This window comes from Babjeviella inositovora, assembly GCF_001661335.1.
Source record: "Babjeviella inositovora NRRL Y-12698 unplaced genomic scaffold BABINscaffold_3, whole genome shotgun sequence".
Lineage (NCBI taxonomy): Eukaryota > Fungi > Ascomycota > Pichiomycetes > Serinales > Babjeviella > Babjeviella inositovora.
In genome coordinates, this window is record NW_017566840.1 from 853396 (window position 1) to 870706 (window position 17311).

Genomic DNA, 17311 nt, shown 5'->3' on the forward strand with positions numbered 1-17311 from the left:
GTGTGAGTTTTGATCTGCATTTTATTTAATAATTGTCGACGAGGTCGTGTTATAACCAGTTGTTGAAGCAAGACGCCTAGGCTACACCTTCCATTTTTCGGTAAATATTGACAAAGTGGGATAAAAAATTGAGGGGGAGATATTATGTTGTTAAATGACAAAAAGGTAATGATTTCCACGAGATTCGAACTTGTGCCTCCGGAAAGACCAGGACCTTATCTTGGTGCCTTAGACCAACTCGGCCAGAAAACCACCATTTGTGGGACCCAATAGTTCCGGCCAATCCGTGTCCAGGACTTGTCGAAGATTCCAGGAAAATTGGTTGGTAAGGATAGAGTAATGTTCTGCTTTATTTTAGCAACATAAAAACTATCTGGTTTCTTGATGGAACGGATCTCCTTGTATCCTAACTCGATTTCCCCGTTATCATTAGCCTGATCATTTTATACACTCCATTAAATAATATACGCTTCGAATCATTATCTGCCACCAAATCTATTTTAATGCTTGAGCGTAAATGACACACTTCGTGTTTAATTAATTAACGGCAACACCCCTTTTGTCTGACCCCACAATCTCCTATGTGTAAGCATCTATCATGCTATTTTTAACCTCCGTAGTATGGCAAAGCAAGCGGTTTGAAACGGCAACCCGTTTGAGCTACAATCTATTACTCGTCAAATTTTCTCCTTGTTAATAAAAAAAGGTACGCCTCTCTTAGCTTAGACTGAATTGTATGTCGCACTCGATATATCTCCCTTTAAAATGGCTCAGCGCCGATAAATGATTCATCACCCAGACTTCCGCTTCAGACATTGGAGGCTTTAGCAGCTTTCTCCAGGGCGTGCGTTGACCACACACGCACCATCAGAACGGACCGGCGGCAATTTTCGCCAAGCTGCAAAACTGGGGTGTATTTGAAAAGGGGCACATTCCGTCCTGGCACGAAGGCAGTTCTATCCATAAAAGACAACAGTCAATCGCATTATGGGTATGTTACTTCCTTAGAAATCCCTGCATAGACATATTCTGTGCGCTACACGTCTGATACTAACATGTTTCAGCTCCAAAGAAGATGACATTGAGCGAATTCTTCGCCGATGAGAGTAAGTATTAAACTGTTAAACGGAGCCCACCTGGGAATTGATAAGAGACGTTATTGAAGAACTATGAGGGAATTGGTGATTCTTGAAACTAAAGGCGGAACGATAGTCACACTGATCAACTAAAAGTGGAGCAGACCGTGTGCGTTGGAGGATACGAAACAAAGTGGGAGCTACGCACCCATTTTGACGCAACAATGGAATGGATTTGATATGGCAATGGGCTGAGTTTATAGAGGGAATCTGCCGATACAGCCTAGGAGTATCTTGCCAAAGCCCTGTACTTTTCCCGCTTACACATCTTGACCGCTTAATCTACATGATCCATTCACCTAACCAATGTCATACGCACCTCAGATAACTCTCCCGTTAACAGCCAAGCATCCCCTATTATATCAGTGCACTACTAACCTCTAGCATTGGGAGGCTCCTGGGCCGACGACGACATTGATCTCTCGTCGATCAGTGTGCCGATCCTGAACCCACATGCGCAAAGCGCGCACCCTGTACACCATGCACACAACCCATTTGGCGCGTTTCTGCGCCACCATGATGGCGATACCCAGATCGAGGGCCCGCCGTTCATTGCGCGGTTGAATAACCTCCCGGTAGACGCGGAGGAGGAATTTGTGACCTCTCTCTTTGCATCGCGGTACATGAAGTACGTCAAGTGCAAGGTGTTGGCGGACCCGAAGTCAAACCTCGCAGCGGCCGTTCCTAGCCTCCGCTTGAAGAAGGTTGCCTTTGTTGAGTTGGCCAGCCGCGGTGACGTTCTCAAGGCGTTAAAGTGGATGGACTTGTACTACGAGGCGAATAAGCGAGTGGTGATTGACGTGGGCAGGCGAGATGATTTCCAGAGTGCAATCAAGTTTAACCAGGAGTACGAAAAGGAGATCTCTGAGGTCGAAGAAGATTTGTACAATCGCTTGGACCAAGAGGCGAGCCACGGCAGCAATGGTGCCAGGGGCGATACCGGAGATGTCAAAGGTGGCCACTCGCCACAAGCTCTCAGGCAACCGCTTGAGCGAGCAGCTCCGGTTACCGCCGCAGCCCCCGCTATTGCCGCAAACCCTGTTAGTGCCATAACCCCCGCTACCGCTGCAACCCCCGTCACTGCCCCAAAGAAGACCAATCCCTTTGGCAATGCCAGACCGATCGACACACTTTCGCGGCAGCTCGAGATTGATAAAACATTGGAGCACTTGTCGATCAACAAGACCACGTTCCGCACGTTGGGCCCCGACGAGGAGCTTCCCGTGGACCACACAAAGAAAAAGGACAAGGCTAACAAAACTGAGAAGCCAAAGAAGAAGCTCGCCACCAAGCTTGTCCCCAAGCCCGTTCCAGCACCTATTCCGGCACCCGTTCCAGCACCTGTATCTAGCCCACAAACTCTTGCGGACAAGCTAGCTAGCAAGTACAAGCCGGCGCCAGAGCCCGCCCCTATCAGCACCACCACAACATTTTCTGCCAAGTTGGCCACTGTAAAGAGCGTGACCCCGATCAGGGTCGAGGGCAAGCCCAAGGTAATTTTGAAGCGCAAGACGCGTCCAGACTCTGCCACTCCAACACCAAAGCCGGAGAACCCAAGGAGGGAAGACCCAAGAGAGGAGGGCCAAAGGAAAGATTTAGGGGAGGGAGAACCAGTGGAGGAACCAAAGGAGGAGACTAAGGAGGAGACTAATGAGGTTAGGGAGGTAGCCAAGGCTGAGTCAGTACTTGCTAAGGAAGTTTTGGCTGAGCCGAAGAAGGTTGAGTCTTCAATTTCTAAGACCGAGTCTCTGCCTAAATCCCAAGATCGGCCATCCCAGAAGTTTCAGCCAGAGGCCCCCACTGACGTCCCATCTACTGACCATGCTAAATCCCCGATTCCAACCCAAACCCCTAGAGTGGATTCGCCAAAGCATTTGACTTCTCTAGGCCCCCCTAAGGAAGCAACCAAGGAGGAATTTGAATCACGCCTCAGAGAAATAAACGACAAACTCCGCCACCGTGTGGACGGCACCGATCATCTGCCGTTTGCCTCCGAAAGCCACACCCCTAATTGGTCCGAGCAGATGACACCGCAACAGCAACTCACTTACTACTCGTCCCAACCGGACTACCAGCCGTACCGTTCTGAAAACATGTCCTCGTCGTTGCTCAACAAGATCCAGTACCAGCCGCCAGCCCAATCCGACTACATGCCCCACTACTCACCACAACGCGAGTTCTATGGCTATGATAATACCCCATACCATCAGCACCCCCAGGAGTACGTGGAATACGGATACAAGTCGCCGCAACGCGGGTTCCAACAGCCATTCTTGTCGCCCCATGCGTCGCCGCAACGCCAGTTTACACACATGATGAAGCCGATGTTCTACGGCTCGCCCGAGCCTAGTACGCCATTCATGGCATCGCCGCTGCGTGGCCACATGAGTCTCAGCCATCCCGGGAGCACGTACCCGGTGTTAAAACCAGACACCCGCTATCAGCGTCGTGAATACACGTCTGGCTTTGTGGCTGCGCCGTCGTTCTTGAACGGAGCTCCGGTGAAGCGCGATGAGGAGGAGCGAGGAAGAGAGTTCCTTTCCGAGGGTATGAAATCAAAATACACGATGACGCTGCCACGGGAGGCGTTGCTGCCAAGGCGGTTGAAGAAAGTGCGAGATTATACTGAGAAGAAGCCTTCGCCACAGCCACAAAGTGCCGTAACGCAGCAAAATGTGGTGTCTGAAGGACAAAAGGAAAATATGTCTGAGACTCCAAACGAAACCAAGCCCAAGGCTCCAAAAGATGTTTCTGCACCAATGGATGTTTCTGTGCCAAAGGATATTTCGGCACCAAAGGATGTTTCGGCGCCAAAGGATGTTTCGGCGCCAAGGGAAAAAGTTGAGGCTAGGGAGCCGCGCGCTCCTCGCGTTCGTGGTGAGAGAAGGAAGCGAGGTGAAAAGCCCAAGGACGAAACCAGAGAAAGAAAGCCTAAGCAGAGAACCAAGCGTGGTGAACGCCCCGAAGGGAAGCCTGGCGGAAAGTGGGAACGCAACTCCAAGGGGGAGGACAGCGAAAAACCAGCAGAGGGAAAAAACGTCAAAACGTTCAAAGTGACTGAAGCGGAACCAAGACCGCGCAAGGAGAAGAGAGAAGAAAAACCGGAAGACAAAGAGAGCAAGGAGGTCACCGGTGAGCGCAGGACCCGCGGGGGGCGTGGCCGCGGCAGAGGCGGCAGAGGTGGAGCCAAGGCAAAGGGCCAAAACTTTAACCAAACGTATGTCAGAACCAATACGGACGCGCCAGCTGCCTGAGGTGTGTATAATACAGTCATAACCAGTAATCGCGGTGTAAGCAGAGTAGAAAATAGATAGGGAGCTAAGGCATGGTTACTGCGATGCATATGAGAAAACCAATACGTCAGTGAGCTTCTTGATGACTGAGTGAATGGGGGAATTTTAGTTGAAACGATAAAGGATGGGAACTGGTAGACTCTGGTGAAGATGGAATATTGCCGTTGGACTGAGTATGTATATTTGGTCATGAAACATCAGCTCATATGTCTAATTTTTGGTTAGTCGAACCGTATCGGGTGGAACTGGATAAATTCGTGGTAATCACCGAAGATACCTGTTCTGCAGGTATCTTTTCAATGTCAGCTAGTTTAATTTTCAGGAACTTGAAAATTGTTTCCAGTATCTAAAAATCTCATTGAAAGGATACTGAGTCAAAGAATAGAGATCAAGAATTTCTAAAACAGTTCATTCCTTAATGTTTTACAGGCGAATAGGTATACCACGATTTTTGAATGCTCCAGAGATATTAAGAAACGCCAGCCGGCACTATGCACTTTCGTATGCCTAATGATTAGTTCCCCGTTCACTCCATAAATCCTCACCCTAGCTGTACAGTCCGTATTAGATTCACCACTTTATGTTATAGATAACCTTTTTTATTAGTAATCTGGCAGCGCTGCCAAACCATGCTCCCCTCGAATCTTGAGCTCCATCACGTGATTATTTTCCAGCCGCATATAAACATCTCCATTGTCATAAGCATCTCTTTCATAAGTTACCCACAAGCATTCCGCAGTCTGTAATCAATTATGGTCCAACAAATCTCCTTGGTGTCCACACTCCCCGAGTCTCAGCTTCCACTTGCAGTCTCCACCCTCAAAGCTTTCACAGGGATGGCACCGCTCCCCGTCCGTGTGCATACACTCCTTGCGATGCCGTACTTGAAGTATTACCCAAAGGTTGAACCGGGAAAGGTGAACCAGATTGAAATGTGCAAGATCCGTGTGCAACGCGAGTGGACTCTGGCGGACTGGGAGGACCACACGCCCCAGATCCGGGCTCGCAGTGTCGTGCACAACGAACGGTTGGGCAACGATGTGTGGACGATCCAGCTCTCAGACATTCCCTTGGCTGGGAAGCGCTCTACAACATCCCAGGCAATCTACGAATCGACGATAACCTCTGGGAATGTCTTGCCGTACTTGACCGTCTTGGGATACAAGATGGAGACTGAGTTCTGGGTGCAGGGGCACCGCTTCTTCCATAACCGCATCATCATCGAGCTCACGCGAATCTTTGTTGCAAACACAGAGACATTCCAGCGAGAAATGGGCGAACGAGAGAACAAGACGCCAGAAAAGATCCCGTTGCAGTTGTTGGACAGGTCGGGGCAATTCCTTGTTCGGGCGTATGTCAACGTGGCAAAAATGACCGATGTGGATGCGTTGAGCCGGGCAAACACGGAGTTGCTTCTGCTCCAGGCTGAATTGGCAGGCTTGTTTGACTTGGCCATGCCCGATAGAATGTGTATGGACGGCCGGGTGGCTACCGTCCAGGAAAAGCCGTAAGGTGACCAAAAAGGTTTGTGGATGCTTAGAAGTAATCTTCCACGGATGTGAACTATTCGCATGGCATCACCCTATTCTACATGGTATTCAACCAAGTATCGGAGCTTGCATATATACCTGGGTTATAAAGGTGCCAAAATCCCATGCCATTCCCGGTAAGTTCATGGCTAACATTATTTAAATTTATAGGAAATGATCATTTGAACAAATTGACGAGATTAATATGCCTAAATGTAACCATTTATTAAGCTGCAAACGCATACTATTGTCACTCGAACTCGATCATAAATGGGCACATACAAAGTGCAGGGCACCAACATTTTCGGTCAAATATCTGATATACGTGGTAAAATCGATAAAAGCTACTGGGTCTGATACTAAATTAAACCATCAAAGATTTGGGCCTCCCCAAGTCCATGTCAATTATCAAATACTCCACCTCGTATTCTGGTATCCATCTCACAGCCACTGCAGCCTGCACCGTTGGTCCACGGGTTTTCTCGAGCTTGTCTCGAAGCTCGCCCATACGTTTTCATACATATTGACATGCATATCAGCACAAAACCATCGGCTAATTTCCAACCCAGTCACCATTCACACACCCTACACAATGGCTGCTGAAATCCCAACGTACGTGTTCTGTATATAAACCACTGAACAACACCTGCCCATGGCGGTATTGGCCGAAACACATTACCGCGATCGATCAATCTCACCCGTGACAAGTACTAACAACTCAGATCCGTTATCCAGAAGCTCGTCTTCTTTACCACTGCCATGATCATCTTTCCGCTCGTGACCTTCTTCTCCGTACTGTGGATCACAGGGGGCAACGCCATTGTCAGTGGTGGGCTTGCAGCCTTGATGGCCAACGTGGTTCTCATCGGTTACGTGGTGGTTGCTTTTATGGAAAACACCGAAGCCGAAGCTTTGGAAAAGAAGAATGAATAAGCGGATGCTTTTAATTCCTGGATTTTTGGAAATTGATCCTCACGACAATGGTCAGAGCCCATGTACATTATTCGTATACTAATTATACGCTTTTTTGGTTCTTGAACAGATTTGATAAGACGCAAGAATTAGGTGTAAGCACTGGTATCCAATAAAATTACTCCGAAGCTTGTTTGTGCCACTAACTAGATCATTCCGCAACTAGCTTCGTCACCCATGCTCGAACTAAGTATAAAACTTGATTTTTTTATTTTTCAGCTGTGTGGACTCTTGTAAAATTTTAACCCACATTATGACGATAAGTTTTGGGGTACTGTCAACGATTTTGAGCTTCTAGTCACGTCTCTATCTACTTCCCGGGGACATCGATGATACATCTACATTACAGATAAATTTCGTAAAATCTATTAGATTAGTTTGCCTTCTTGTCAAAGTCAAGCGGCTTGTCAAAAGCACGGTAACTGATCTTCAAGTTGGAAACCCAGCTTAACGCGACATAGAGGATCCCCACAAGCAACAACGACACAATGGTGGACATCCACACGCCTGGAGTGAAGAACTGGTAGTGGGTAAACAAGTTGGGGTTCTTGATGACAAAAGTAGAGTTTTGCGCGCGAATGGCGACACCTTCCGTCTCTTCCCAGTCTTGGTCCAATTCACGCTTGAGCGGCGCAGCGAATGTCGGCAACCCCTGGATCACCACGTTTGGAGCGATCTTGTACAAGGTCTTGACAAAAAAGTCCAACTGCGCGAGATTGTCGTCTACCTGCTGCAATTCCCCAGCTGTGAAGGCCGGAAGATCAACCACAATAACCTGTGCCGCGGTGTCAAACAACTCCGCAAAGTACTGGAAGTCGAGAGAATCGACGGAAATTCTGGAGACAGCGCAGGCATCGGAGAGAGGGAAGGCGTCGGCCGAAGTGTAGTGCACGTTTGGCGAGTACACGGTGTTGGCATCCTTGACAAGGTTACTAAGATAGGTTACGGTATTAAAATCGTATTTTTTCAATCCTGGTATCCTCACAACCATGAGTGGACTGTCAGATTGCCCACAAACCTCCTCAGAAAGACGGGAAACGAGGTCAGCGACGGTTTGCTCCTCGGTGAAGTATGGCAATTGGCTGGACGGGTTCTGTGAACGCAACAAAAATGGCGCAGTGTCGGCAAATGCCTGGCATGATGATAAGAGAGCTGCAGTGACAGCAAGGCTAGTGAACTTCATTGTTGCGGGAAGAATGAATACCCGAGGAGGCGTAGGTCTGGTGGGTTCAGATATAGAGCTCGATAAGGATGGAGGCTGGCGCCCAATGTGGCAGTGAGCGGCATTACCGCATTTGGTTGTAGGCACTTGACATTAGCGATGCAAACGCTTACTTGCAATTTACTAGATTCCGATGCACTATTCATGAGATAAATAATACTTGTAGTGGAGTACTTCTACAATTACTGCGATATAACTCAGTTCTCCCCTCAGTCGCACACCACAGAGCAGCTATGCACCTCTCACGGCACGTGGTTGGAAACTTCACTGGTCTATGACGCTTAAAATGGGCTTTCTCTTGACCCTCGCGATAATGACGGGGATATGTTTCGGAAATGGAAAAAATAAACCCGACGCGGGGGTCGAACCCGCAACCTTGTGATCGCGTACTGCTAAGAGTCACACGCTCTACCGATTGAGCTAGCCAGGCGCTTGTTGGGGCAAAGATGATATGGATAGTTTTGTCAAACAAATGGAGTTTTCCTTATCAAATCATGATTGCTTGCAAGCCCAGTACAATCTTCACTCTTTCCATTCCTTTCATAACATTCGTTTTTCATCCTCCTACGCAACCTTTTTGAGAATCCCCTCCGGGGATGAGAACGATACTGGTTCACAACTGAAAGTGCAACAATATAGCTCACGTGACGTTGATGCCTCATCGACCACCTGGCATCATTTGTGGTGATTCCGAGAGTGACCCCAGTGTTGAGATCAGGTCGTACACACGACGGTTCGGTGTTTTCAGAAACAGGTAGCCCCATATCTCTGTAAGGCACACCTTCCGGGCTACCCACCACTGAGACACGGCCGTGTCTTTTAGCCTTCCCGCATACGTTAGACAATTACACAATGGAAGGGTTGGAGCTATCCTCCTTCAAACCCCATACAGACGATTCTTTTGGTATCCACTCCCAATCCATCGCGGACCCTGATGACGTCGGCACCCAATCGAATAACCCTGATTCTCCCGATAATGACCTAGACCCCTCGCTTCCACGAATCCCGGCGAAAATCCCCAGAAGCTCTCTCCTCGTGGCGATGGTCGAGCTCTGCGAACGGTTTGCCTTCTACGGGCTCTCAGGCCCGTTTCAGAACTACGTGCAGCACTCTCCAACGGATAAGATCCCCGGAAAGCTCGGGCTCGGGTCGCGCGGTGCCAATATTCTCTCCTACTTCTTCCAATTCTGGTGCTACGCCACGCCTCTTCTCGGCGCGTACATCGCAGACAGCTACTGGGGAAAGTACAAAACCATTGTGGTGTTTTCCGCAGTGTACATGGCGGGGATCGCCATCCTCTTCCTCTCCTCGTTGCCCGCGTTTTCCGCCGACGCCTCCACTTCCCTCGCCTGGTTCGTGCTCTCAATTGTGGTTATCGGACTTGGGACGGGCGGTGTCAAAGCAAACGTTTCGCCGTTGGTTGCCGATCAGGTGCCCCAGCGGTCTGCATATGCAACTGTAGTCAACGGCGCGCGCCGCATAGTGGACCCTGCGCTTACGATGCAGCAGGTGTTTATGATCTTCTACTTCTGCATTAATGTGGGGAGTCTCAGTGCAATCTTTACCACACTTTTGGAAATGAAGGTGGGCTTCTGGGCAGCGTTTCTACTTCCGCTTGTGTTCTTTCTGTTTGCGTTGATCGCCCTTTTTGCAGGATCGAACTCCTACGTCAAGAAACCCCCTTCGCGGTCGGTCATTTCGCACTCTTTCCACATTGTGTGGATCCTACTCCGCACGGGCGGCGATGTGAGCCGTGTGGTTCCCTCAAGCAACCCACATGCCCACCTTCCGTGGACAGACGCATTCGTTGGGGAGGTTACGCAAGCTCTTAGCACGTGCAAGGTATTCCTTTTCTTCCCCGTGTACTGGCTTGTATACGGCCAGATGCTCAACAACTTCGTGGCCCAGGCCGCCACGATGAATACACACGGCATTCCCAACGATATCATGCAGAATATTGATCCCATTACGCTACTCATCGCCATCCCCCTCGTTGAGCGGCTTCTCTCGTATGTCCGCATCCACCATGGTGTGGTCTTGTCTGATCTCAGCCGGATCCGCATCGGTTTCTTCCTCGCGGCCCTGGCCATGTTCTATGCGTCACTCCTCCAACACTTCATATACGGCTCGAAAGAGGAGATCCATATCGCATGGCAGGCCCCATCGTACGTGTTCATCGCGCTCTCCGAAATCTTTGCGTCAATCACCGGGCTCGAGTATGCATACAAGAACGCCCCGGAGCTGATGAAGTCGTTTATTATGAGCTTGTATCTTGTGACAACCGCGGGTGGGAGCATGATGGGGGTGGTACTTGGGCTCTCCGGTTTGGTACGAGACCCTTGGATGGTGTGGAACTATGCGGGGTTGGGATTGATGGCGGCAGGTGCTGGGTGGTGGTTTGGCCGGTGTTTCATCCACAAAGGGTATGCTAGGATCTAGCCTATATCATCGTCAAATCACCAATTGCTATTTACTTTTGGGGTTGGAATCCCATTCCATGGCTTGTGCGATACTACGGTTTCCGTTCGTTGTCATCCAACTTGTAACGGCCACTGAGTAGGTCTCTTATACAAATGCATTGGTTATAATTCACAGTGAATTGATCTCCGGTGCGCCAAATCTCCGGCGTATGGTTGGTATTGATCATAGGACACCCTTTGATATTCCAATGTACTACCCTCCACTTGCTCCATCTCAAGCTGTGTTTTCTCAAGCTGTTTTCTCAAGCTGTTTTCTCAAGCGAGATATAGGTCAAAGGGAGAGTGAAAAGATCAAGATCTTGAAAACACTAGAAACAATAAATACAAAAACGTGGTCCCAGACACACTACTATACATTGCCAAACTCTTGTTGGAGCTTCAGTAGGAGCCCCACTTGGTTAAGTCGCCAATGAGCCAAGTAGCTCATTGGTTGGCTCTTTGACTAGCCAAACAGCTCTTCAGATCGCTTTGCTCGCGTTTTGCTGCTTCACTCGCAGCGTCCCCTATGATGTCCGCGAATTAATATACACAAACGCCACCCTCTTCCGCTTCTTGTTGTAGATAAAATAGAACATTGACCACAAAATATTCAGCCCGTCGTACAAGTCATCGATAATCGCACTCTCCGCGGCGATATCCTGCGGCGTCTCCCCGTATGCGTCGTCCATTTCCATGTCCATCTCCATCAGATCGTCCACTTGGGGTTGTACGTTAACGGTCATGGGTGTTTCGGCCCGCTCCGGGGAAGAGGCAGAGGACTGTAAATCGTCGTCCACGAGGAAAGATTGGTCGTCCGGGCCAAACTTGAGACAGAGACAGTCTTCAAAGTCCATGTGGGAATTGACAATCTCCCACATCCAGGACTTGGACGAGCCCAGAGATGAGAGGTTGTTTGGGTTCAATCCAGCATCGGTAGAGATGTTCGAGGCATTGGGGTTTGTAATGAGAATGGAGTTGATATTAGCAATAATTTCATCAAGCAGCACCACCGATAAGGTGGAGGGTTCTAACTCGGAAAAGTCGTGGTCCGGATACAGCGCGTTGAGAATGGCAATCACGTAGCAGTAGATTTTTCTTGACAACGGGTCATTCAACGGGTCAAACTCAAAGTTCTCAAACGGATCATAGTTGCTCTGGTTGCTCCCTCTGCGTGACCGGCGGTGCTCAGAAATCGTTTCAATATCCAAATTTGTGAACGATTTTGGGGGAGAAACGTACGGGGTACTGTCCTTTCCATTGGCATGCCCATTGGCACCGTTATTTTCCCTTCCATTTTCCTTTCCAGTCGAATAAGACCGTCCCTTGGTGTGAGGCGTTGGTTTGAAGACTGGTCTCTGGTATATTGGCCCTGCCACCGACGAGCGCCGTCTCATACGCTGTTGCAATTCTTCCCAGAGACGCGGTGGCGACAGCGACAACCCCGCGCCAGCATCCGCAATGGAGCGCGCCAACACCTCGTTCGTATTGTTGTCCTGGAGCATCTGGTCCAAGTGTTTCTCTAAGGACTTGTAAAATTTCTTGTCCTTGCCTACCGATTTGGTGGTGAAGAGGTCGCAGCCGCCCTTGATGGAGGCGTCAGAGGTGTCGAAGGTCAACGCCTGGTTGACCAATTCAATATCGAATTCGTCGATAAACTGCGGGTTAGTACTGAAATAGGGCCATAAAATCCATTGGGTTTGGGACGGTTCGCGGAAACCACCATCCCAAGAGAGATGGCTGATATCCATCAGAGTGGCAGACTGGGCGAAACTACCGACAACATACTTTCATTGTGGTTGTGTAGAGGTACACAAGCGTAACTGGGTGGTTTCACTGTGATAGTACTAACAACCGGTGGATAGTGGTGTTTATCTTATCAAAAACAGGCATGACTTGAGTGGACGCACTCACAACGTTCCTCCTGGCTAAGACACACGGAAGGTCGGTCTGTTCAGTAACCAGCCAATTTATCATCGAAGGGGAGGAAAGATTATGCTGTTACACAAGACCAAAGACATAAAATATAACACAAGGCCGAACCATGTAGTATTTAAATACCAAGACAGTATATCTATTTGAATATCGGGAGAAAGCAATCGGGATGGTATTAAACTATGCTATGAATATTTTGTCAAATTAGCCCACCGGGGGATGGCCCGTTTCGTACGGTGCAGGAATGTCTCCCACCGCACCTCTGCCCCAGATTAGCAGCAATGTGAAGCTTGCCGGGAGAGAATATAGGTGAAAATTTGCGGCTGTAGCTAAGGCATTCTGGAATATGAAGATTGGGGTGATTCAAAAGAAGCCCCTGTGTTGAATGGCTAAAAAAAAAAGAAAAGCTTCCCCACCAGGAGTCGAACCTGGAATCTTCTGGTTCCAGAAGTGGTTACAAATCGTAGCCAGACGCCGTGACCATTGGGCCATGAGGAACGAAGCTTGATAGAGCTTGGTGAAGGTTGAGAAAGAGTATTGAATCGCTTGAATGCAGAATTTATAAATTCTTATGTAAACTCTGTATAATAAATGCTGTATCGATTGGAATTCTTCGAGTCTAAGTTTTATATTCAAACCTTATATAAATAAATCTCATAAAACATTATGCAGGCCTGGATCTTACTGACATTTTGTTCATGTTTTCGACCCTCCCAGATTGTGCCCACTTCTACATCACAGGGGAATCCCTACATGGAGTACGCGTATCCCCCAGGTTATTTTCCGTCTCCTGAAGGTACTGCTTTTTCTCTGAATCCTCATCCGCCACCCATATCGAGCACTCATCCGCCTTTTCCGTGTAGAACACCATCAGATCCTCTTCCATCTCGCCTTTGCTATTATCATGGAACTTGGCCCAGTAAAACTTCTTGCACCCTCCCTCAATCTTGGCATAACCTGCTTCGCACGACCAGAAGTAGCGGCCACGTAACTTTACATCCTTGTATGACCGCCGCAACACCATGTTTATCCCGCAGTCACACTTGGGCCGATAGTTTACTAAATCATCCCGGTAGTACCGCATGGTGACGTTGATCCGTGTTTCCCCGATCTTGGGGTCTGGGTAGAGGTCTATTGGCTGCTTCGACCCCATTATACAATGCTTAAACTCCTCCTGGCACCCAGGCCGCATGAGCAATAACGTGTTGTGGGGAAGGGGGATGGAATAGATCGGATTAGGATTCTGTTTGACGGGGTACTGCCGTCTGATTTTGAAGTGGCGCGTGGCCCCTAGGGACATGGATGCGATAAAGTTGTGGGGACCGATGTACGAGAGTCTGTCCGAATGCCAGTCAAGGTTGTTTTCCTTGGTTTGGTACCTGTTGACATTACAGATGTCGCCGCGCCATTGCAACAGCTGGAAGGGCGTCAATGTGTGCTCTTCAATCTGCTTTTCAATCTCCCGGTTGATAAAATCTTCCACCAACACCTGGAGAATGCTCAAATCGTCGTTGTACGGCTGGATATTATTCGATACCGAGCGGCCGTTATAGATAATCTCCGCCTTTTCCGTTACCCCATCGTTACTACTTCCAAACATTACATTGTCATGATTTGACATACATTTCTGGCCAAAGAGGTAGAACCTTCGGTTGGAGTAGGCCTCATTTTTGTTGAGAAAGAAAAGAAGCCGCTCAGCAAGATCTGGGGGAAGGAAGTTCCTGTGGAACGAAATATAGGGTGAAAGTTTAGTCTCAATAGCTTCTTCTGTGCATAAATGGATGGTTTTGGTTTTTCCAGGTGCTTTCTGGACATCGGGTTTGGTATTTCCATTTGGGGGTTCCGGGTTTTTGCTCGGCAAAGCGGCGGTCTGACTGGGACTCATAAACAGCGAAAGTGACGATTGGTAAACCGAGCTTTTTAGCTTTCGCCGTTTTGTCTGCGCCGGTTTCTCGTCTATAGTGTTTGCCTCTAGGTCCTGGGCCACGGATTCGTTGAGAAGCAAGACGGCTTGGTTTAAGGAGCCATCGCAGGAGAGAAGAATTTCGAGGAGAAATGTGTCATCAATGGAGGGGAAAAGGTCTTTGAGCTCTCGGATCTTGGCTTCGGTCATTGCAAAAAAAGCAAAGGGTACTGGCAGCAAGAACTGTCCTCTGTTTTGATGGCAACCTTATACGCGTCTTTTTTTATGCCTGACGCGTAAATCGCGTGCCGGAAAAAAATACCCGATCTCGGTGAGGGTCGAACTCACGATCTTGTGATTAACAGTCACACGCCTTAGCCAACTTGGCCACGAAATCTCTGGTTAAAATAAAACGACCTAGGAGCTGATCGGTTGTGCAGAATGGGAGTAATTTGAATTTTGCCCGCAGATCTGTACACACGTGTGAGGGTGACCCAGATTACCTATCTTTTTAACTGAGTCCAGTTCTGCTATATATTGAAATGTAATATTCAGATATATATTGCAAATGTAAAGATATAGTAAAGTTCGAATATAACGTGAGCATATTTTCAATTATAGAATTATAGTCTATATTATGCATATCTGATTTACATATATAAATATATCATTTAAACTTATACTAATACGAATAAGCTCCCTTACTGATAGGTATATTATTATTATAAAATGATTAAATTTACTAGTTAATTATAACATGTATATTTGCAAACTACGCAATGTTGCCCGTGCACTTGTGCGTAATTAGTAATTTAATCTCATCATTCGGGCGAGTTTCAGAAGTAGCGCGTGCATTGGAGATCTCCGTAAAGATATATGGACTAGACACTCAACATTAATAATAAAATAACCTAGTCTAGTCTTTCCAACATCATAACTGACCTCAGGGAGGATCGAATTCACGATAAAAATCTCTCGTCTGGCTAACATTGTTTCCCGAAGCGTCAATGCAGGATTGATCAAGAAGGCTATTTTACGTTTCACACCTTGACCACATCCTTCTTTTCCCCAACCATGGATTTGCAGATCCACCTCCCGCTAAACGGGCTAGACGAAACGCTAATACCCACTGCGTTTCTCGAGCAATTACAGAGTTCACCTTCACGAAAGGTCACCTTTTTCGGTAAGTATCCCGCCACCTGTCCTCCGCACGCACTAACCTCTAGATGAAACCATCACCGGGTATCTCCACCTCACTGACGAGGTGATGGGTTTCGGCAACCATGTGGCTGATGCCTCAATTTATATTGACCTAGCCGTTATCCCGGATAGCGCCCAGACCCACAATCCCGAGTTCCACATCAAAAGTATTGAGCTCACAAAGACGGATCTCTTGTTCTCCTCCGAAGTGAACCTCAAAGGAAAGACGTCATTTGCTACTGTTTGGAAGTTTGCGTTACCGATTCTCTATCCAAAGAAGAAGGTTGCGTCGCCACAGGTTTTTGCATCGATAGTTTTAACACTCCGCAACGCGCCCGGTGCGAGTGCGGGCGTGCGCGCAGGCGCACACGATGTGAGCGATATCAACAGTAGCAACATCTTGTCGGACCTCCAGTTCCTGATCTTGGACAAGCGCCGTGCCTCCAAGTTGGTTTCCTTTTCCAGGCCCCAGGTGCTCACAGCACTTCCAGACGACGTGACACTCGAGCAACAGACCGCCACCGAGTCGACTCTCACCGCTTCAGTCAAGCTTCCGGTGTATCCCGCGCTCATCATGCGGTTGAAGAGCACCAAATCGGTGGGCAGAGACAACGTCCTCTTCTCTACGCTCGAGCTAGAGTCGTCGAAGGAGCTCATGAAAATTGGCGTGGCGTTGGACATTTTAAACGTGGAAACTACTTTCACCGACGGACGACTTGAGGAGTTTCTCCCAGGCGGTTTTACGTACCCTGTCAGTTTCTTGCCGAGCGATATCCTCAACTTCACGTACAAGCTCCACCACGACTCCAGCGGGTCTGTGAAACCCATCTGCATCAAAATCACCTCCATCGCCCGAAGCTTTGATCCGTTCTCCAGCTCGGTGCATGCCACCTTTGGCAGTGAAATTGTCACTTCCTGGGCCACTAATGTAGATTTTGGTATCACGCCTCCCGCCGCAAAAAAACCCCCGAGGCTCGCCACTAGCCGCAAGAACCGTCTCCGGTCGAGCTCGGACCTCCAGAAGCCGCTCCGGCTCAGCTCCTCGTCCTTGAACGTGGCCATCCCCAGATCCGGCAACCCGCTGCTTGCGGGTTTGGTGATTACGTTTTCAGGTCAGACGGACGTCAGAATCGGCGAGGTGTTCCGCTGGAAAGTCCAGGCAATTAACAAGTCGCCCAACCGGCTCAACCTCTCGTTGTATATCCAGGCGCGTGACATGTTTGAGAAGTCGCAGCCTAGGTTGCCCGGGCTGGATTTTGCTGCGTACCCGGCGCCCGCGTTGCAGAAGATGTACAACGCCATCAAGCTCGTTCCCCAAGGCATTCTTCCTCTCGCCAATGACATCAAGATCGGACCCTTGGACCCGGGAGCGGTATACGAAACGACAGTGGAGTTGATAGCGATCGAACGGGGAATCTTTAACCTCGAGGGTGTACGGATTATAGATATTGCTTCGGGTGAGGGTTTTGACTGTGGAAAGTTGCTCGAAGTGGTGGTGATGTAGATATGGCCGAAAATGAATAGGATTAATGATAGCTGAGTAGAGTTGAGGCTGGGAGGTGTGTTGTAGAATGACCCTACAGAGGAAATATGGAAGGAAATTGAGGAAGACGCTCACGAGGAAAACAGCTTTGATATTACAACTGCAAGTTGTATGTTTGCACG

At 48.6% G+C, this 17311-nt stretch overlaps 8 protein-coding genes and 4 non-coding genes across 12 annotated transcripts; 6 read left to right on the plus strand and 6 right to left on the minus strand.

Annotated features, from left to right (window-relative positions):
- Nucleotides 1-157: 157 nt before the first annotated feature.
- BABINDRAFT_12495 (uncharacterized protein) lies at nucleotides 158-4390 on the plus strand (the record flags this gene model as incomplete). Its single annotated transcript, XM_019126977.1, has 3 exons — nucleotides 158-513; nucleotides 1065-1106; nucleotides 1521-4390. The coding sequence occupies exons 1-3, from the start codon at nucleotides 504-506 to the stop codon at nucleotides 4388-4390; spliced, it is 2922 nt and encodes a 973-aa protein (XP_018986584.1). The 5' UTR covers nucleotides 158-503.
- On the minus strand, nucleotides 170-252 carry BABINDRAFT_t138. Its single transcript has one exon. It is a non-coding gene; the product is annotated as a tRNA-Leu (tRNA).
- An 811-nt stretch (nucleotides 4391-5201) lies between the features above and the next one.
- MED18 (Med18p) lies at nucleotides 5202-6176 on the plus strand. Its single transcript, XM_019128350.1, has one exon. It carries the CDS (start codon nucleotides 5266-5268, stop codon nucleotides 5938-5940), a length of 675 nt encoding a protein of 224 aa, XP_018986585.1. The 5' UTR covers nucleotides 5202-5265; the 3' UTR covers nucleotides 5941-6176.
- Nucleotides 6053-6629, plus strand: BABINDRAFT_121862 (uncharacterized protein). The gene has a single exon (XM_019126947.1). The coding sequence runs from the start codon at nucleotides 6164-6166 to the stop codon at nucleotides 6587-6589; it is 426 nt and encodes a 141-aa protein (XP_018986586.1). The 5' UTR covers nucleotides 6053-6163; the 3' UTR covers nucleotides 6590-6629.
- Nucleotides 6499-7057, plus strand: BABINDRAFT_160633 (uncharacterized protein). The gene has a single exon (XM_019128351.1). It carries the CDS (start codon nucleotides 6718-6720, stop codon nucleotides 6889-6891), a length of 174 nt encoding a protein of 57 aa, XP_018986587.1. The 5' UTR covers nucleotides 6499-6717; the 3' UTR covers nucleotides 6892-7057.
- A 223-nt stretch (nucleotides 7058-7280) lies between these two features.
- ABG1 (Abg1p) lies at nucleotides 7281-8358 on the minus strand. Its single transcript, XM_019126948.1, has one exon. It carries the CDS (start codon nucleotides 8111-8113, stop codon nucleotides 7304-7306), a length of 810 nt encoding a protein of 269 aa, XP_018986588.1. The 5' UTR covers nucleotides 8114-8358; the 3' UTR covers nucleotides 7281-7303.
- Nucleotides 8359-8499: 141 nt separating this feature from the next.
- On the minus strand, nucleotides 8500-8582 carry BABINDRAFT_t137. The gene has a single exon. It is a non-coding gene; the product is annotated as a tRNA-Lys (tRNA).
- Nucleotides 8531-10591, plus strand: BABINDRAFT_179772 (uncharacterized protein; the record flags this gene model as incomplete). Its single annotated transcript, XM_019131100.1, has 2 exons — nucleotides 8531-9056; nucleotides 9138-10591. Exons 1-2 carry the CDS (start codon nucleotides 9005-9007, stop codon nucleotides 10589-10591), a joined length of 1506 nt encoding a protein of 501 aa, XP_018986589.1. The 5' UTR covers nucleotides 8531-9004.
- A 544-nt stretch (nucleotides 10592-11135) lies between these two features.
- On the minus strand, nucleotides 11136-14656 carry MAF1 (RNA polymerase III-inhibiting protein; the record flags this gene model as incomplete). The annotated part of the gene is made up of 3 exons (XM_019132559.1): nucleotides 11136-12266; nucleotides 12397-12431; nucleotides 13297-14656. The coding sequence occupies 3 exons, from the start codon at nucleotides 14654-14656 to the stop codon at nucleotides 11136-11138; spliced, it is 2526 nt and encodes an 841-aa protein (XP_018986590.1).
- BABINDRAFT_t136 lies at nucleotides 12951-13041 on the minus strand. The gene has a single exon. It is a non-coding gene; the product is annotated as a tRNA-Arg (tRNA).
- Nucleotides 14657-14769: 113 nt separating the features above from the next.
- Nucleotides 14770-14843, minus strand: BABINDRAFT_t135. Its single transcript has one exon. It is a non-coding gene; the product is annotated as a tRNA-Asn (tRNA).
- A 677-nt stretch (nucleotides 14844-15520) lies between these two features.
- On the plus strand, nucleotides 15521-17150 carry BABINDRAFT_7075 (uncharacterized protein; the record flags this gene model as incomplete). Its single annotated transcript, XM_019132560.1, has 2 exons — nucleotides 15521-15629; nucleotides 15673-17150. The coding sequence occupies 2 exons, from the start codon at nucleotides 15521-15523 to the stop codon at nucleotides 17148-17150; spliced, it is 1587 nt and encodes a 528-aa protein (XP_018986591.1).
- Between the last annotated feature and the right edge of the window lie 161 nt (nucleotides 17151-17311).

What these genes read in the sequence shown, in the direction of transcription:
- BABINDRAFT_121862 (XM_019126947.1), top strand. Translation starts at nt 6,164, where the DNA reads ATGCCTAAATGTAACCATTTATTAAGCTGCAAACGCATACTATTGTCA.
- ABG1 (XM_019126948.1), bottom strand. Translation starts at nt 8,113, where the DNA reads ATGAAGTTCACTAGCCTTGCTGTCACTGCAGCTCTCTTATCATCATGC.
- BABINDRAFT_160633 (XM_019128351.1), top strand. Translation starts at nt 6,718, where the DNA reads ATGATCATCTTTCCGCTCGTGACCTTCTTCTCCGTACTGTGGATCACA.
- MED18 (XM_019128350.1), top strand. Translation starts at nt 5,266, where the DNA reads ATGGCACCGCTCCCCGTCCGTGTGCATACACTCCTTGCGATGCCGTAC.